Here is a 21,172-nt window from a genome sequence, read left to right on the forward strand (position 1 = left end):
ACCAACATTGAACTTCATGCCACTGACAGCCCATTGCTTCCTGACGCAAAACTCTATCGTAGCATTGTTGGTTCATTACAGTATGTGTGCTACACTCGCCTTGACATAACCTTCACTGTTAACAGGTTAAGTCAGTTCATGCACACCCCAACTGAAAACAATGGCAATGTGTTAAGCGTCTCCTTCGCTATCTCAACGGCACAAGTAGCTATGGGTTACTCATCAAGCCTACCACTAGGTTTGTAGTGCAAGCATATGCTGACTCTGATTGGGGGGGAAGCACAGAGAAGAAACGTCCAGAAGAGGTAATCAAAGTCATACCTGAAAACAAAAGGTCCACTAGTGGATACTGTGTATTCCTGGGTGTTACACCAATCTCGTGGGTTTCAAGGAAACAACAAGTAGTCTCAAGGTCATCCACAGAAGCAGAATACAGAAGTGTTGCAGACTGTATTACTGAACTACTCTGGATAAGGTCACTGCTAAAAGAAATGAAAGTGGTGATTGATGATGCTCCTACTATATGGTGTGACAATTCAGGAACTGTTGCACTTGCAGCAAATCCTGTGCTCCATTCAAAAACAAAGCACGTTGAATTGGATGTGCACTTCATCAGAGAAAAGATTTCTGCAGGACTTTTCAATGTTAGATATGTGCCAGCTTCACATCAAATAGCAGACATACTGACCAAACCATTATCTCATGCGATGTTTGCCTACTGCCGTGATAAGCTGAATATAGTTTCTCGAGAGGAAGTTCAGGGATCAGACCTGAGCAAGATTAACTCCAATCTCTGAAGTCATATAGCTCGTTTCATTACAGAAGGGGGAATATTAGTTGTCATCTATACTGATTAATACTTTTAGTTAAAACTGTTTAGAAAGTTGTTTTAGAAGTCGTTCAGCTACAGCTGTCGTTATGTGCACACGTGTCCATTATGCTGATGCCCACCGCTTACTATATATCATGTACTCTGCTATTGATCTGAATAAGATGACTTGATAATTCATTTTCTATCTCTGAACCATATCCTTTAATACAAGTCAATATAATTGTGTCTTGAGGGGAAGGAATCTTAACCCCCCCCCCAAAATTTTTTTTTTTCAGACTGTCAAATATGAAGTGGAGCTTTCTATTTTGCCTTTGCCCAATCTGAGTCTTGCAGGCAAAGAAAGGGCCTCTATATATAGATGAACAACACGCAGTTGAAGACATGCATTGAGAAAAATGGGGTATTCAATGAGAGAAGAGGTGTGGTGGGTGATGGCCATAATCATATTCATATTATTAGGGTTTAACGGAGAAGCTGAGGGGTGCTTAAAAGAAGAGAGAGAAGCTCTTCTGAAATTGAAAGAAGCTTTCAATTATCCAAATGGCTCATCTCTTCCTTCTTGGAATAACCAAACCTTCTCTGATTGCTGCACTTGGGAGTCTGTATACTGTGACAACTCTACTCACAGAGTGATAGGAATTGATTTGAGTTACAAAAGAGCTGAAGAGTTGGGACACATCAAATGGTCACTCAATGCTTCTTCTTTTCTCCCCTTCATCCAGCTTCAAGTGTTGTATTTGGATGGGAATTACTTGTCAGGTCACCCTCTTTCTTTTACCTATTCTATCATTCATGCATACATATAGATATACACAGAGTACATAGACATACGTTGTTAATTAAGACCGATGTTTTTGTAAGCATTTTGAAGTGTGAACTGTGATTTTTGAAGATGTAAAAGCACGTTAGTTACAGTAAAAAAAATTAGTTAAAAATTATTATGATCATATCATTCATTGCCTCTTATCTCGTTTTTTTTTTGTTGGTTTCCTCTTTTAGCCCACTGATTTGCTGGGGTCAGAGTCCATTCTAGTTCTAGCTAAATATTTGTGGATAAATTTCTGATTGGAATAATGAAACTCTGTCTCTCAAATATGCTTCACTTAATGATTTGGTCATGAAATTTAATTAATTGTTGTAAATCAAGTCCCTAAAGTTTCGTAATCATACAAAATTATACATTGTGGTTTGAAGACATATAATCCTAAACGTACATGTGCTATCTCTAACCATTAATTCAAGGGTGATAACCCTCATTTCACTTTATTTATGAAATTTGAACCAATTTTTTATATTTTCTCCCAATAACTATATGTTGTATCACTTCATTTATTCTCTCTCATATGTATCTTTTTCTTACTTAATTTCTCTCTCATTCGCCATTTCTCTCCATAAATATGCATATTATTTTTGAAAAAAAATACTAGTACATTTTTACATATTTATTACCTTTAAGCAATTTTAACAAACTATATAATCTACATAATTTAATTATTTATATCTTATAGATAGCATTAGAGGGAGTAAAGTTGCGTATATATGAAACTTTAGGAACTTGATTGATAAAAATTGAACTTCACAGACCAAATTGATAACGGATACAAATTAAATTTGAGTACCAAAAGTTTTATTACTCTTTTTTTTTAAAAAAATTCAAGTAAGATAATTTAGAAAATGTTTGAGATACTAAACGTTTTGATTCAGGTTTTTAAATATTTTTTAAAAAAATAAATTACTAAGCAGGATATTTTCTTGGATATATAGAGGAGCCCAAAACAAGCTTAATAAAACTACATTATCAAACTTTCACTTCATGTTAAATTATGAAGAGGATGATGATATTAATTATACGAATTATTTTTTATAATTCTTTATACCCACCAACATTCATAGTTGCTGATCACGTGTTGTTTGTGGGACAGGGCTGTTTGGCGACATCAGGCTGGTGAACTTGGAAGTGTTGGATTTAGAAAAGAATATGCTCACAGAATTTCCATATTTCGGTGCTAAATCTTTGTCTTCTATATTATAGCATATTTTGAGGGACATATGTAGTTACTGAAACGTGCATCAAAAGTATATCTATTTTTGGAAAAAAGATTACCGGGCCATCATTTTAAGAAAAATGCTAAAAGGAATATATAGACAAAGTTTTCTCCATTAAATATATGAAAGTTTCTATTTTTTTTCTTCTTGATTTTGTTGGGAAGTCGAATTATTTACCTTTGCCATATAATCATCTCAACTGAACAATTTATGTGCCTTTACTTAATTGAGAGAATTGAATGAAATGTCAAAAGTAAGAGATAAGATGACGTTTTCTTACTTAGCAGATTCATTATCAATAAATTTTAACAACACAGACACACAAATATTAATTTGAAGGAGTTGTGGCTTAACGCACACATGTCCGTTTGGCATTTGACAGACCTTTCTCATTCACGTAATCTGAAGGAGCTGTGGCTTAATGATAATTACTTGGAGGGCAGTATTCCAGAATCTATTACGTCTCTTACTTCCCTCACCGTATTGACATTATGCTATAACAAACTCAATGGATCATTGCCACAACAAGGTACGCATCATATTTTATAGCATCTGCGATGCAAAGAAAATAATCCATTTATTGAGTATTCGCCAATAAACATCAAATTTGCTGATAAAAATTTTTATTTTAATTAAGCAGTCAAATTTTCCTTGTTCGTGCAAATTGAGTTGACTATTCAGTGAAACCGATTTCCAATCCATCTCCTAACTGGCATGCGGCAGTAGTTTGAAATAATCTAGTCAAAACAAATAACAGTTGACAAAACAACAACAACAAGAAGAAGATGGAGCCGTGTTTAGACACATGGACAAGCTAAAACTAATAAAAGGAAATGGCTTAGTAATTTATTTTTACTCATATTTTTGGGCTCAATGTTGAGGCACTTTTCCTGGGCCCAATATTAATTTAAATACATTGTTCTGACGAAATAAATTTAATGAAGAAAAATGGTGTACGTTGCAGGAGGCCTGTGCAATTTGAAGAATCTTTCATCATTGGATCTTACCAAAAATGAATTTGAGGGGCAACTCCCTCCATGTCTTGGCAATTTGACGTCCTTAAATACGCTTTATCTTTTTCGAAATCATTTTGAAGGAACTTTTCCTTCCTTACTTTTTCATTCTTTGAGGTCTCTAACAGCTCTTTTGCTTTTCGATGACAATTTCAACGGCTTATTTTCACTCTCTTCACTTGCCAACAACTCCAACCTCAAAGTCTTTTCCTTTTCATGCTCTAACACCAACCTGAGGCTTGAAACAGAGAATCCCCCATTTATTCCTTCCTTCCAATTGAGGTCTTTCCAAATCCGCAACTGTACTCTAAACAAAGCTAACGCTAAAAGAATGCCTACCTTTCTTTTTCATCAATATGACTTGCTACGTCTGGAACTTACCAACACAAACATTTCAGGGGCCTTCCCGTCCTGGCTTTTGGCAAACAACGCAAAATTGAATTATTTCAATTTGACCCGCAGCTTGTTCACTGGCCCCTTTGAATTCAATTTCACCTCAAAATTGCTTCAAATGGAGTCTTTTGATATTTCATCAAACCCCATCAGAGATGAAATCCCTTCTCATATTGGCTTCATTTTTCCCAACTTGATCTCTCTTAACATGTCTTCCACTTCATTGCGAGGTTGCTTCCCAGCTTCAATAGGTGAAATGAGACAACTAAATGATCTTGACTTGTCAAATAATAATTTATCTGGTTACTTGCCCCAAGAATTCGGTCAAGGTAACAATGAATTGAGGTTTTTGAAGTTGTCAAACAACCACTTGAGTGGCCCATGTCTTCCTATAGGATCAAATTTCACATCTTTGTCGCTTTTGGATCTCAACAACAATAACTTCAAAGGAAAACTTGAAGGTGGGGTCATGAATAGTACTGAATTAAGAATGTTGGATATTAGTGCCAACCAACTATCTGGTGAATTACCTAGCTGGATTGGAAACCTTCAACATTTGAGTTACCTCACTTTGTCAAATAATTCTTTAACAGGTTCACTACCAGAAAGCTTTTGCAATTTGACCCAACTTACATGCCTAGACCTTTCTGAAAATAAATTCAATGGCTCTTTGCCAATCTGTCTAAATTTTCCAAAGTTGAAGTACTTGCATTTGGAGAGCAACCATTTCATGGGACCTCTACCTTCCACTTTAGCTAATTCCCCTTTATTGTTGACTTTAAATTTGATGAATAACAATTTTTCATGTCAGCTTTCAAGATTTAATGGCTCATTTTTGAGTTTAAGGGTCCTCATGTTAAAAGGAAACAAACTTGAAGGCTCTATTCCTACCCGTTTATGTGAGCTCAAGAATATCAGGTTATTAGATCTTTCTCAAAATAAGCTTTCTGGAGGCATCCCATATTGCTTGAATAACATCACATTTGGGAAGGTAGATGCACAGAGGGAAAAGGAAATAGGACGTTTTATTGTGTCATGGACTACAAGATATTCAAATTATCAATTTGACTCTCGAACCGGTGAGGTTTCCATACCAAAAAAAAGAGAAAATTTTACACTGTATAAAGACCAAGAAGTTCATTTTACAACAAAAAGCAGGTATGAATCTTACAAAGGAAGCATTTTAAATTTCATGTCTGGGATGGATCTCTCAAGTAATCAATTGATAGGTGAGATTCCTTCACAAATTGGATACTTAGGCAGTATCCATGCATTAAATTTGTCAAACAATCGATTGAAAGGGCCCATTCCAGAAACATTTTCCAACCTCAAGCAGATAGAGAGCCTTGATCTTTCAAGCAACAAATTGACAGGTCACATTCCTAAACAACTAATTCAGTTGTACTCCTTGTCCGTCTTCTCGGTGGCTCATAACAATCTATCAGGAATGACACCTGACATGAAAAATCAATTTGCAACTTTTGATTCAACCAGTTATGAAGGGAACCCTTTTCTATCTAGTCCGCCTCTGCAGCAAAATTGCTTAAAAGCTGGAAGAAACAAGCAACCTCATGATCATTTGGAAGGGGATGACTTTCGAGGTGCCTTCTTATGGAGTTTTGCTGGAGCATTTGGGGTCTTTTTTATAGGTATCATTATAGTTCTTTATTTGAACCCTTACATTTGCAATTACAGACTACTCATACTAGAGCGAGCTGTAACAAGTTATTTGTATGAGTGGTGGCAAAATAGGAAAACATTTTAATTTTAGTTCATAGGATTCTGATCATGTAAGAGATGGCCTGATGATCATCTCTAGAATTACAATAACCAAGGGATTGCTAGTTTTAGGTCTTCTCGTGATCAAGAAGGAAACTAAATTGAAATATTCGAATCATTATTACTTTGTCTGTCTCCACGTGGTCGTTTAGTTCAATGATTGGACTTCTAACGTAGCGCTGTATAGTTGTTAACTATGTGATAAATAGTCGAATAAACTAACTTAGTAAATAAAACAGCAAATGTTAACGTGAAAGTACATTTGCACGTACACTTACAATGACAAGTTTTTATTAATGTGCTTTTGTTGTGTCCTTTGTGTATATAAACAGAGAAACAAAGTATGAAGCAGCCTTATAAAAGGCTATTCAAATTCACCTTTCTTCACGGGCTTTCACAATATTCTTCCTTTTTTTTAACCAAAATTTCACAATATTATTCGAACCTTCCGTTAAGCTACCTTAGCCGCTGCTGCCGCCAACCCATATTTATGTGTCATGTGTGCGTATAACTTGGCAATCTCCTTCTCAAAATCCTTCAATATCATGTATCTATTTCGTCTCTGCCTCTCTGTTCCTATCATCAATATTTATTTATGAACACTGCTTTCTGGATTTATTTATAACGCCTTAATCATAAAAGTATGTTGAAGTTGATTCATACGTTTAAGCATGTCTCTACAGTGCAATCGAATCAAACCCAATTTTAGCACCTAACACACAACAGACTGTAACTGATAATGCAAATCTCCGAAGATTCAGCAACAAGTACCATCCAGCTCGTATTTTATATACCCGTCTTTGAATGTGGGTACAATTTCTTTGAATCACTTTTAAGTGGACAATTTCCATCTATCCAGTTTTAGCAGTGTTGATAATATCAGCAGTAAGATTATGGGTCGGCCTTACCCAGAAAACTTAACTGCTTTAAAATTTCTTCGTTTCTTTTCTTTCTTTCTCTCTGTCTTTTTCTTCTTTTAAACAATCCTTGCAAAATCACATCCACAAAGAGATGGTCAATCAAAATATTATCGCATTGATTTGGTGGACCCCTACGAATAAAGCCACAGCCAGCTGCATGATTCTTTTTTCTCATAACAGTAATATTTGTTTATTTATTTTAACATCTTCAGTTTGACTGACATTCATATTTGTAGAATTAGGTTGGATCAACGTCAAGATTTTGATGAGCTTTGTCTATGAAATTTCAGCGTCACACAGAAAAGTGCATATCTCAATTATGGTGAAGGGGCAAGTTGTAACGATCTAAATCCAAAATATCTCAACACAATGGAATCATCAGCAGGTATTTAATATTCAATCCAGTTACAAATATAAGCATACGAGGATACATTCAAATAGTACTGTAAATAAATTGACAGAAATTCCCAAGAATGGGACCAGAGAGAGAATTCAAACAAATCATCCACACCCCTCCGCATGTATAGCATTGCTTTCATATTGTTGAGATTCCATTCGGTTACTGCTAACAGCATCATGCAAAGGCACCATACTTGTTGGGTGATCATAAGCCACGTGTCCTCTTTGGGTCCCACTAATATTTGGAAGAATCATGACACAAGTACAGGTTTTTGGAATTGTGATCAATTAAATGTGGTCAATATGAAAAATTTGGTAATAAATATATCTCCAGAGAAGAATGCATTCACTTTCCTTTTCTTGCCATTCTGGAAGGACCGGTGAAGACTGAAGTGAAGATATTGATTTTTTTTTTGTTTTGGAAGTTTCTTGAAGGAATCATGTCTAGATGAAGTAATCATGCACTCACAAAGTCATTCATTTGAGATCATTAAGCTTTCTAAGTTTCAGAAAGTTCTCACCATGTCTTGTGCTCTGCAGTCTCATTCAAGCATAACGACATAATTTGATAAGAATATTGCACACACATGTTGTCTATGTACTTGTCTCTGCTTTGGCTTCATACTTCTAAATCAACATAGAGAAAGAGTAGGGATGGAGCATGGAGTAGGCAAATAATTAATAACCGTTTGGCGTATTAATTTTTTTAATTATTTGAGAAATTAATTTGTAAAATATCTATATTACCCTTGATAATCACTGACTATATATTGACTAGCCATTATTGCCTTGTGTTTAGTTGCGACTAATGGCTTGTGGCTATAAGTGAGATTAAACCCGCGACTTTCTACTCATATGAGAGCTTTTATGGCACTAGACCGCAAAGCCATAAACTTCATACAATGATTTTGAATAGTTGTGATATAACTTATAAGTATATCAAGTGTAAGCAACTGTAGTCTTCATCTTTTCCTTATATTCCACACCAAACGATTTAAGTCTGCGTCAGGTACGAAGTGGAGCATTCTGAGAGAATACTTTCTGGATTGGTAGAATTAGCTGCCAACAATCTTAAAGCTCATTTATAAAACAAAACTTAAGTTTCCTTTAGTTATTAAATGGAGAGACAAAGTGAATTAGGGTCTCATCAATTAGCTCTTATATTTAGAACCGGAGGTAGTATATTGCAGAAATCACATCAGCAACTTTATCTGTATTTTTTGTTATAATCACGGCCCATTCAACAGGAAACTACGTCATTTGTTAACCATACGGCTGATACAACATAGGAGAAATGATTATTGGTTTGCATGAGGTTCTTGCTGTGTATACTATGGTTTGTTATACCTTTTCTGCTATAACTGCGCTCTGTCCCGACATTGTTTGAATAGTCCATCAGTTGTCAGATTTCTAGTTGATCAGATTTGTTTCCATGTGTCATAGATTCTAATCACACCCAGAACAGAGGATTGATGAGTCTGTGCTTTATTATTATTTTTAATTATTTTGTGAAAATGTTTTTATAAATGCTTAATAATTTAATTCTTTTCACTGGCCAATGGCTAGATTACACCAGCCCCCCACTGTTTGACTGCGACTCGGTCGTCACGCGTCTTGCATGGTTGTTAGCTTTATTGGTGGCTGGCCACTGAGTATATGCTGTGTTCTTTTAATCCTCAGTCTGAGTCATTTCTCCACAAATGAGTCAACTCGTGTACTGCCTTGGAACGCGGAGAGCAATAAATGAGTCTCCTCCCGGCCTATATATATATGGATAGAGAGGACGTAATGGAAGACATATATAGGCAAACAAGGAAGCTAATTAAGCATACTCAAAAATGGGGTATCGTTCAGTGAGATCACAAGATGTGTGGTGCGTGATGGCCATAATCATGTTCATATTATTAGGATTTAGTGGAGAAAGTGAGGGGTGCCTGAAAGTGAGGGGAAGTCAGTTGGTATTAGATTTATTAATATACTTATCTATATATTTGCCTTCTCCTATATAATCACCTCAACTCAACAATTTGCGTGTCTTTAATTAGATAATTAATAATTAGTCAGACTTTAGAAATTCTTGAGAATAATGGGAGTTGAATAAGATGACCTTTTTATTATGTACTCAGCATACATATGATGGAAACATGACAACTCATTAAAACATTTTATATTTATATATACATAAATGCCCCATCAAAATACCTTTTACTACATAAGCTTGAAATCAATTTTAGTGCTTATCATGGTAAACACCTTAATGCTCATTGAATCTTAACCATTCAGATTTGATATGGATGGCTAAAATTATACTTAATATTTTTTAAAAAATGTTTTATTTCAATAGATATATAATCCAAAATAAAGGTAATATCTTAATAGTAAGTTTTTTAAAAAAGAATAATTTTTATTTAAAAATTACTGATTAAAAATTTTAAATTTAAACCATTAAAACTATATCTCAATAATTTAGATTTCATCACAGTGAGAAGTATCATGGTGCTCATTACTGCTATCAGCACCTTCCACATATGCCCCATGTGTGTGTATATTTATTGGGCACTCGCTTAATCTACAAATTTCCATTTGGCATTTGGCAGAACTTTCCCATTCCCGTAATTTGAAGTCCCTGTTGCTTGATACAAATTACTTGGAGGGTAGTATTCCAGAATATATTACGTCTCTTTCTTCCCTCGCCTAGTTGACATAAAGTCATAACAAACTCAAAGGATCATTGCCACGACAAGGTAATACGGATCATATTTTATAGCATCTGCTATGAAAAGAAAATATTAATCCATTAATTGAGAGTATTCGCCAATAAACATCAAATTTGCTGACAAATTTTTTTTTATTTTAATTAAACGGCCAAATATATTTTCCCTGCTCGTGCAAATTGAGTCAACTGTTTAATGAAACTGATTTCCAGTCAATCTCCTAACTGGCATGCGGCAACTCGCTTTCCCCCTGGGAGCAGTAGTTTAAATTATGTAGTCAAAACAAATAACAACTGACAAAATAATACTACCTCCGGTCCTAATTATAAGGACTAGTTGACTAATATAAAGAGATTAAGGAAATAAGTTAAGTTAGTTATTTGTAATAAATATGTGTTGTCTTTTCTAAAATATCCTTGCTAATCAAGTATATTAGTTAGAATTACCATTGTTAGAAGAACTACCTTAGGAAAAAATACGTAAATATGAGAGACAAAATGGATTGGGTTCTTATATTTAGGACCAAAATAAAAGTCAAACAAAGTCTTATATTAAAAACCGGAGGTAGTAATAAGATCGAGCCGTATTTACACACATGGACAGGCTAAAACTAATAAAAGGAAATGATTTTATATTTCTTATTTTTCTTTATGCATCATCAATATTTCATTTATTTTTACTTATATTTTTGGGCTCAATGTTCAGGCTTTTTTCCTAGGCCTCAATATTAATTTAAATACATTGTTATGAGGATTTAAATAAATTTAATGAAGAAAAATGGTATATGTTGCAGGAGGCCTATGCAATTTGAAGAATCTTATATTATTGGATCTTTCCTCCATTGAATTTAAGGGGCAACTCCCTGAATGCCTTGGCAATTTGACGTCCTTAGTACGTTTTATCTTCCTCACTCTTTCATACTTTGAGGTCTCTAACAGCAATTTTTCTTACCGACGAAAACTTCAATGGCTTATTTTCACTCTCTTTGCTTGCTGACCACTCCAACCTTAAAATGTTTTTCATTTCATGCTCTAACGCCAACCTCAAGCTTGAAACCTAGAATTCCCCATTTATCCCTTCTTTCCAGTTGAGGTCTTTCACAACCCGCAACTGCACTCTAAATGAAGCCAACAATAAAACAATGCCTACCTTTCTTCTTTTAGTAGTTCATAAGATTTTGATCATGTAACAGACGATCACAATAACCAAAAGATTGTCAGTTTGGTGTGGGAAGATTTTAAGCCAAGTTTCATACAGAGATGTCGAAACTGACATCATCAATTATCAAAGTGGAAACAGTTTCCATGGGACTGGTTTTGATCCCTCTCTCGTCTTGTCTGTATCTTTGGCTATCGTTTCAAATTCTCCAGTTTTTCAACATTCACAGTTATAATTCTCATATTACGTGCTAATTAAACCCAACATATATATTAACAGCTTAAACAGCATAGTATTTCTTCGCAATCTGTGAAAGAGAACGGGAAAGCATCTCCACCTTCCCTCCCAGAAATTTCAGTAACAGACTAAAAGCTGCTTGATGTTTTTTTTTTTTTAATTATTTCAGAAACTCATTTTGTAAAATATCTATTTTATCCTTCATAACTCTTGGGATCACTGATTATATATTGACTAGCCATTATTCACACCTGTGTTCGGTTGTGACTAATGACTTGTGGTTATAAGTGAGATTAAACTCGCGAGTTTCTACTTATATGAGCGCTTTTATAGCACTAGACTGTACAGCCATTAACTTCATGCAATAATTTTGAGTTGTTGTGACATAACTGATAAGAAAGTGAGAGTTGGTCCAGTCGTGAGCTTTAGTTGGGGCAAGGAATCTTCACCTTGTCCTTATCTCCCACACTAAACGACTTTAAGTCAGCGTCAGGTACGAGGTGGAGCATTCCGAGACAACACTTTCTGGATTTGGAGAATTAGCTGCTAACAACCTTAAAGCCAATTTATAAAACGAAACTCAAGTTTTCTTAAATTATGTTGCAGAAATGACATTACCAACTTTAATTTATCTTTATGTTTTGTGATAATCACGACCCATTCAACAAGAAACTACCAACCTGTTTGGTTGAGCGTTTATGGGGCAAAAAGTAACTTAAAAGTTTGATAAGTCAGTTTGTAAATTTGAGAGCTGTTTGTCATAATTTTGGCTAATCTAACTTATGGGCAAAAAACTACTTTCTTAAGCAAGGTTACAAAAATATCTAAAACTTACATATGAATTATGCAAAAACAACTTTTTGAAGTTAAGAGACATTTTTGTCCTTATCTTTATATTTTTATGCTTCTATCTTCATATTTCTTGTACTCCCCAATCAGTTTTTAATTATTTATTTTGATACTCTCTTCATTGAAAATAATTTTTAACATAACTTTTATAATATTTTTATTTTTAATAATATTTTTTTATTTTATATTTATATAAATTATGCAGAGTATATCATCAGATTAATTATGTAATATTATTTGGTTCAAATTTTCTCATTACTATGATTTCTAATTTAAATATAATTTTATTCATTAAATATAACTTCTTCCAATTATAGTAATTTAAAATTATTGTATTTTGTAAATTCATATTTTTTTTAATCATTTTTCATTATTTAATAAAAGATATACCCATTTTGGTCGTTCTACAAACTAAACTTATTTATTCAACTATAATTCAAATAACTTTTCTACTTTACAAACTATTATAAAAGTTAATTGAAACATAAATCACATTACCTAATCTAACTTTTATCAAATCTCATTTTTTCAAAAGTCAGATTGAAAATAAACTACTTTTTCTACCTCCATCATTTGTCATAACTATATGGCCGATACAACATATATAGGAAAAATGATTATTGTCTGCATGAGGTTCTTGCTGTGTGTACTATGGTTTTGTTAAATATTTTCTGCTAAAATTGCGCTGTGTCCCAACGTTGTTTGAACAATCCATCATAGATCAGTGTCATATATTCTAATCACACCCAAAACAGCGGACTGATAAGTCTGTGATTTATATTCAATGAAATTCTTTTTATAAAATACATTTTAATTTTATTATCTTTTAAGTCTGTGGGATCTCTGGCCATTGACTATATTAACACCCCCTACCGAGGTTTGACTGTGACTTGGTTTTCAAGTCTTGGTTGTTAGCTTTGTTGGTTGTGACTCACTTTTCAAGTCTTGCATGGTTGTTAGCTTTATTGGTTGTTTGCCACTAAGTGCTGTGTTTTTTTTAATTTGCCCAGTTGTTACCTTTCTCTCAGTTGAATTTCCCTATTGCCTATATATAGAGATAGAGAGGACGTAATGGAAGACATTGGCAAATAAGGAAGCATATACTAAAAAATGGTGTATTCAGTGAGAGAAGATGTGTGGTGGGTGATGGCCACAACCTTCATATTACTACTATTAGCGTTTAGTGGAGGAATTGAGGGGTGCTTGGAAGAAGAGAGAGAAGCTCTTATGAAATTGAAAGAAGCTTTCAATTACCCAAATGGCTCTTCTCTTCCTTCTTGGAATAACCAGACCTTCTCTGATTGTTGCACTTGGGAGGCTATAAAGTGTCACAACTCCACTCACAGAGCCATAAGCCTTCGTCTGAACGATACAAGGCCCTATAAGTTGAGGCACATCAAATGGTCGCTCAATGCTTCTTCTTTTCTCCCTTTCCACCACCTTCAAAGATTGTATTTGGATGGGAATTACTTGTCAGGTCACCCTCTTTCTTTTAACTATTTTATCATTCATGCATATATATATATATAGACATTATGATCACTCATCGATTTGGTCCTTCAAATCAATTAACTGTTATCATTCATATTCCTAAAGTTTCATAATCATATCCATATTTAATCCTTGTGGCTTGAAGATATATAATCGTAAACACACATGTGCTCTCTAACCATTCACTCAAGGATGATAGCCCCTTTCAATGATTGCAGACAAAATTGTAAGCATGATGAGATCAAATAAGAATATAGTCCCTCTGCTCTAATTTATAAGATACAGTTATTTTGCAACCTTTAATATTTTTGCCCCCGTGTCACTTCATTGATTCTCTCACACATATCTTTTTCCTACTCATTCTCTCTGTCATTCACTCTTTCTCTCCAAAAATATGGGTTTTGATTTTGAAGAAAAATATATCTGTACACATTTGTTACCTTTGATCAATTTTAACCACGTTTATAATCATCATAATTCGATTATTTGTACCATATAGACAGCATTAGAGGGAGTAAAATTGTGTATGAAACTTTAGGGTCTTGATTGATAAAAATTGACTTTCATGAACTAAATTGATCTAAATTGTCAATTGAGACAAACTTGAGTACCAAAAGTTTCCCCGCCTTGTTTGTTTTTAAAATACAACCAAGTAAGATATTTTAGAATGTGAGATACTTTTTTTTTTCCTCCAGCAGAATGTGAGATACTAAATATTGGTTTGTGTTTTAGATATTTTAAAAAAAATCAAATTACTAAACGGGATATTTATTTCTTGGACATATAGAAGGGGCCAAAGGCAGCCAAAGCAAACTTAATAAACACCACATCAAACATTAATTGCATAAATTATTTTATAATTCTTTTTATCTCTAATATTCCTTGTAAAAATTGATCACATCTTGATTGTGGGACAGGGCTGTTGGGCGATATCAGACTGGCAAACTTGGAACTGTTGGGTTTACAAGATAATATGCTCACAGAATTCCCATATTTTGGTGCTAAATCTCTATCTTCCATATTCTTTATTTTAAGTGACATATGTAATAATTACTGTTGATCTAATTTTAGAAAAGATTCCCGTGGTTTTGAAAAAAATGCTAAAAGAAATATACAGACGACTTTTGTTTCCTCTACTGAATATATGGAAGTTTCGAATTTTCTTGATTTTGTAGGGAAGTTGATATTAGATTTACTAAACCTACTCATGTATTTATCTTGTCATATAATCATCCCAACTAAAGAATTTATGTGCCTTTATATAGAAAATTGAATGAATTGTCAAACTTGGGAGATAAGATGACGTTTTCTCCATTAAATATATTAAAGTTTCTATTTCTTTTCTTGATTTTGTGGGGAAGTCAAATTATTTACCTTAGTCATATAATCATCCCAACTGAAGAATTTATGTGCCTTTATTTAATTGTGAGAATTGAATGAAATGTCAAAAGTAAGAGATGAGATGACGTTTTCTTACTTAGCAGATTCATTATCAATAATAAATTTTAACAACATATACACTAATTAATTTGAAGGAGCTGTGGCTTAAGGTACACATTTCCATTTGGCATTTGACAGAGCTTTCTCAGTCATGTAATCTGGAGGCGCTGTGGCTTGTTGGTAATAACTTGGAAGGCAGTATTCCAGAATCTATTACGTCTCTTACTTCCCTCGCCGAATTGTCATTAAGCAGGAACAACCTGACCGGATCATTGCCACAACAAGGTACGGTTCATATTTTATAACATTAATTAATTAAGTATTCAGCCAATAATGCCAGATTTCTTAAATACTAGCATATTAAATTTTATTTTCAAAACAGCTATGATTGTTACAAAAAAAAATTATCATTTAAGGCTAAGAATTTTATGATTAAAGGATAAAAGCATACTTTTTACAATTAAAAAACAAATTAAAATATTATATAAAGTCAAAAAGAGCAAATGTATATTTTTGTTTTTATTTATTTTTACTACTAATAAGCGATCCCGCATTCAAGTACTTACTGTTGGTTTACTTACATTTTTGGGCTTCATGTGAAGGCTCTTTTCTGGGGCCCAATTTTAATTTAAATACACTTCTTCATTCGTAACAAATTAATTTAGCCCACGTAAACTGTTTTTTTTGTGTGTGGAAAATATAGTTTAGTCTCAAAGTCCAAAGCTTTACGCTATTACTTCTAGTTTTATAATGTTTTTTATGGATGGACTGATTAAATAACTTTAATAAATAAAAATGGTATATTGCAGGAGGCCTTTGCAATATGAAGAATCTTGCATTACTGGGTCTTTACGAGAATGAAATTGAGGGGTAGCTTCCCGCATGCCTTGATAATTTGACTTCTCTACGTTCGCTTTTTCTTGACGGAAATCGTTTTGAAGGAACATTTCCTTCCTCACTCTTCCATTCGTTGAGGTCTTTAACAGCTCTTTTTCTTTCCGATGATAATTTTAACGGCTTATTTTCACTCTCTTTGTTTGCCAACAACTCCAACCTCAAAATCTTTTCCATTTCGTGCTCTAATGCCAATCTCAAGCTTGAAACTGAGAATCCCCCATTTATCCCTTCCTTCCGGTTGAGGTCTTTCAAAATCAACAGCTACACTCTTAATAAGGTGAACAATAACAAAAGGCCTACCTTTCTACTTCATCAACATGACTTGCTAGATCTAGAACTTACCCACATGAACATTTCAAGGACCTTCCTGTCTTGGCTTTTGACAAATAACACAAGCTTAAATTTTGTCAGTTTGAGCCACAACTTGTTCACTGGTCCCTTTGAACTCAATTCCACCTCCAAATTGCTTCAACTGGAGTCTTTTGATATTTCATCAAACCCCATCAGAGATGAAATCCCTCCTCATATTGGCCTCATTTTTCCCAACTTGATTTCTCTTGTCATGTATTCAAGTTCATTGCAAGGTCCCTTTCCAGCTTCAATAGGTGAAATGAGACAATTGAATGATCTTGACTTGTCAAATAATAGTTTATATGGTTATTTGCCCCAAGAATTTGGTCACGGTATCAATGAATTGGGGTTCTTAAAGTTGTCAAACAACAACCTAAGTGGCCCATGCTTGCCCGTAGGATCAAATTTCACATATTTGTTGTCTTTGGACCTCAAGAACAATAACTGCAAGGGAAAGCTTGAAGGTGGGGTCATGAATAGTATTGGGTTAAGAATGTTGGATATAAGTGCCAACCAATTATATGGTGAAATGCCTAGCTGGATCGCAAATTTTCAACATTTGAGCTACCTCAAATTTTCAAAGAATAATCTACTAGGTCCACTACCAAAAAACTTTTGCAACTTGACGAAACTTACATATCTAGACCTTGCTTACAATAAATTCAATGGCTCTCTGCCAAGTTGTCTAAATATGCCTTTGTTGAAGTACTTACACTTGCACAGCAACCATTTCATGGGACGTCTACATTCCACTTTAGCTAATTCCCCTTTATTGTTGATTTTGGATTTGATGAATAACAATTTTTCTGATCGAATTCCAAGATTGATTGGCTCATTTTTGAGTCTAAGGGTTCTCATGTTAAAAGAAAACAAACTTGAAGGCTCTATTCCTATGAATTTATGTGAGCTCAAGAATATCAATTTATTAGATCTTTCTCAAAATAAGCTTTCTGGAGGCATACCGTATTGCTTGAATAACATCACATTTGGGAAGATAGATGCAGCAAGGGAAACTGAAATAGGAATTTTTACTGTGTCATGGACTACAAGATATTTAAATTACTTTTTTAACTCTCGGACTGGTGAAGTTACCATACCAAAAGAAAAAAGAGATGTTACATTGTATAAATACGAAGAAGTAGATTTTACAACAAAAAGGAGGCATGACTCTTACAAAGGAAGTATTTTAAATTTCATGTCTGGGTTGGATCTCTCAAGTAATCAATTGGTAGGCGAAATTCCTTCAAAATTGGATACTTAGATGCCATCCATGCATTACATTTGTCAAACAATCGATTGAAAGGGCCTATTCCAGAAATGTTTTCCCACCTCAAGCAGATAGAGAGCCTTGATCTTTCCTACAACAAATTGACAAGCCACACTCCTACACAACTAACTCAGCGGTACTCCTTGTCTTCCTTCTCAGAGGCTCAGAATAATCTATCTGGAACAACACCAAACATGAAGAATCAATTTGCAACTTTTGATTCGGCTAGTTATGAAGGGAATCCTTTTCTATATGGCCCCCCTTTGCAGCAAAATTGCTCAATAGCAGAGAGAAATAGGCAACCTCTTCATTTGAAAGCATATGCTTTTCAAGATTCTTTCTTATGGAGTTTTGCTGGAGCATTTGGAGTCTTTTTTATAGGTGTCATTACAGTTCTTTATTTGAACCCTTACGTTTGTAATTACCAACTACTCCTATTAGAGAGAGTTATAACAAGTCATTTGTATGAGTGGGGGCAAAAAGGAAAAAGGTCTTAATTATAGTTCATAAGATTCTGATCATGTAACAGATAGAATTACAATAACCAAAAGACAGCTGGTTTCAAGTCTTCTCATGATCAGAAAGCAAACTAAATTGAAATATTCGAATCATTACTTCTCATGTGTGTTTATAGATTAGCAATCTCTTTCTCAAAATCCTTCATTATCATCTCTATTTCGTCTTTGCCTTGGTGTTCCCATTGTTCAACAAATAATCAACTTAACTTCATTAGTATTTTTTAACCATGAATTACCACCATCCACAAGAACCTCCTGCTATGTTTACTGTTATATGTATATCATATTCGGTTTGTGATCAAAATACTATGTTGCCAAATGCAGTTTAAGTGATGATTCCTTCAAGTTTCTTCACAGTTTGCCCTGTATCTGACCATTAACTATAGGTGCATGAGATTAACAATGCTAATTAATGGTGTTACCGGTGATTTCATATTCACCACCAATGGGGTATCCCTCCAGTGATGCTTCTTCTGGGAGGGACGGTGAGATCACAAGTCATCATCAAAATCTCTCTTTTCTGAATTTGCTTTTACGAACTCTTAATGGTTTCTTAATTTCTCGTCAGATCAGTTCCTAATATGTGCATTGTTCTGTCCCTTTTTTTGTTTTCTTAATTGCAGTTGTGCAACTTTATGCTGCTATTTGTTTTTCTTTTTTTTTGGATTATTGCTATGTTAAGTCCCGTGATGTCTTTTATCAACTCTGTGTTGCTCTCATACCTTGCTGTTATTCCCCTTAATGTTATTCCCATTTTGGGAGAGGATAAAAAAAATGTGAGACACGACTCTTCAAAAATACTGTAATTATTTCACATCTTTAAACATGTACAGGCTCGCATAATAACATGTAATCACAACTAAAATATTTAAAGATACCTTACAACAACTTTTATCACACGGTCCATGATTAAACTATAAAATCAAGAACAAACAGAGCCCAAAACCAATGAACAAGACCTAAAAAATTGAGTGGATATAATTTTTTATTTGCTAGCTGTTCGCACGTCCGTCCTCACACACGAGTTATATATTTTCCCGAACTTTTGCAGTTGTATTATTCTTGGTGGATAGAAGTCTTTGGCCAATCAAATTCAAAACCGCCAATTCGGTTTAGATTAATTCAATGAGTTATTATCCTAATAACCAACCATAACTGATTGAAACCGTATAGAAAACTTTAGAGTTTAGAAGTACTACCTTCGGTCCTTAATATAAGACCCTATTTGACTTTTATTTTGATCCTAAATATAAGACCCCAATCCACTTTGTCTCTCATATTTATATTTTTTTTTCCAAAGTAGCCATTCTAACAATGATAGTTCTAGTCAATACACTTGATTAGTAATGATATTTTAGAAAAGACAACACCTATTTATGACAAATAACTAACTCAACTTACTTCTTTAATCTCCTCAAATTAATCAACTAACTCTTATAATTAGGATCGGAGGTAGTATAGCTTATTGAGAAATACTTAGATACTCCCAGAGTACCAGCTCATCCATACTCTAGTCAATAAGAATGCATTAACTCAGATAATTGTAAACATATGTGGCTGCCAACTATTTCTTAATTATTTTGTTGTTTTAAAAATTAAAAATGGCAAATTCCTCAACTACCCTTCCTTCCTTCCTTTTCTCCATCCCTTCTCTCTGCCTTTCCCAGGCCGCCGTGGAAGCACCACGCATAACCTTAATCTCAGCCTGCTTCTCTCCTCTTTTTTCTTGACTCTCTGCCTTCTCCTTTTGTTCCATCATAGATTTCCTCACTTTCTCCATATATTGACTACCTTTGTTCAAGAACACCATTGAAGCACGTCCTCAATCTCTCCCCATTTTATTTCCAAATGCTGAAGACTGCGGTAGATCGATAAAATATCACCAAAGAATGAAGCACTGTCAAAACCTATGACTTCGTCGCTCTTTGTTTTCTTCTCAATGTTGATGACTGTAGTTAAGATGTTAACAATGGCAAATGAGAAGAAAGCACTGCTCTTCTTCTTCTTCTTCTTTTCTCATTCTTACTCTTCTACTAATATGGCATCCTCCATCACCCTCAATTGTATTTCGTGCATTTCCTTTTGGTGGATCTGGGTTGATGTTGTAGTTTTAACAGTTATTAAAAAAAAAAACATTGAAAGGTAGAAGCCAATAACACAAGGACCTTTCTGCTTCATTTGAAAAAGAATGGAGATTTACATGAGAACAAAAAAGAGTCTCATTTGTTACAAGGTGATGGAGGTTGTGTTGCGTTTCAATGGCAGCAAACCAAACCAAAGGAAGTGAGACGGGATGGAGAGAGAAAAAAGAAAGGAAGGGGTATTTCAGGAATTTGCTAGCAACCTAATCATTTTTTAGTTTTTAAAAGAACAAATAATAAAAAGAGTGGGCTGACACATAAATTTAAAATTATTTGACGTGGTGTATTCTTATTGGCCAGAGTATAGATGAGCTGGTGCTCCCAGAGTACCAAACTATTTCTCTTAGTTTACTTGCTGTACAGCGATCTCAGTCTACAATAGAGTCTGGCTTTCAAGGTTCCCTTTGGTTGGGCTGTCTGGCTTTCCTCCGCTGCACTTATCCTCTGCTGCCTGTTCGCTGCTTGCATACGGCACCGTTTCCTGGAAAATGAGCAGAGAGCTGGAATGAAAAAATAGGACGAAAAGGACTTGGCAAATGGATGAAGACAAAAGTGTTCATGTGCGAGGAGTAACTATTCATCCCTATCTGTGGGACCCACCCACCTCGAAACCATTTTTAAAAAAAAATCAATTAAATACCTATTTGCCAAAAATTAAACACCTTTTTTCTCATTAATAAGACAAATACAGAAAAAGAGGAAATTTAGCTTTAAGGTTAAGATGTAT

At 34.3% G+C, this 21,172-nt stretch overlaps 1 protein-coding gene across 1 annotated transcript; it reads left to right on the plus strand.

Moving 5' to 3' along the window:
* Positions 1–1,227: 1,227 nt before the first annotated feature.
* Positions 1,228–5,993, plus strand: LOC114749963 (receptor-like protein 8). Its single transcript, XM_028938512.1, has 5 exons — positions 1,228–1,591; positions 2,755–2,835; positions 3,261–3,407; positions 4,020–5,885; positions 5,980–5,993. The coding sequence occupies exons 1-5, from the start codon at positions 1,228–1,230 to the stop codon at positions 5,991–5,993; spliced, it is 2,472 nt and encodes an 823-aa protein (XP_028794345.1).
* Positions 5,994–21,172: the final 15,179 nt, after the last annotated feature.

The sequence above is a fragment of the Neltuma alba genome, unplaced genomic scaffold (genome assembly GCF_004799145.2).
Source record: "Neltuma alba isolate B1F8T4 unplaced genomic scaffold, ASM479914v2 tig00006239_pilon, whole genome shotgun sequence".
In the NCBI taxonomy this organism is placed as follows: domain Eukaryota; kingdom Viridiplantae; phylum Streptophyta; class Magnoliopsida; order Fabales; family Fabaceae; genus Neltuma; species Neltuma alba.

Excerpts from the sequence above, each read along its gene's own strand:
- LOC114749963 (XM_028938512.1), top strand. The coding sequence starts at position 1,228 with ATGGGGTATTCAATGAGAGAAGAGGTGTGGTGGGTGATGGCCATAATC. Across the intron at positions 2,836-3,260 it reads CACAGAATTTCCATATTTCG|ACCTTTCTCATTCACGTAAT; the intron begins GTGCTAAATCTT and ends GGCATTTGACAG. Across the intron at positions 3,408-4,019 it reads TGGATCATTGCCACAACAAG|CTCTTTTGCTTTTCGATGAC; the intron begins GTACGCATCATA and ends GGTCTCTAACAG.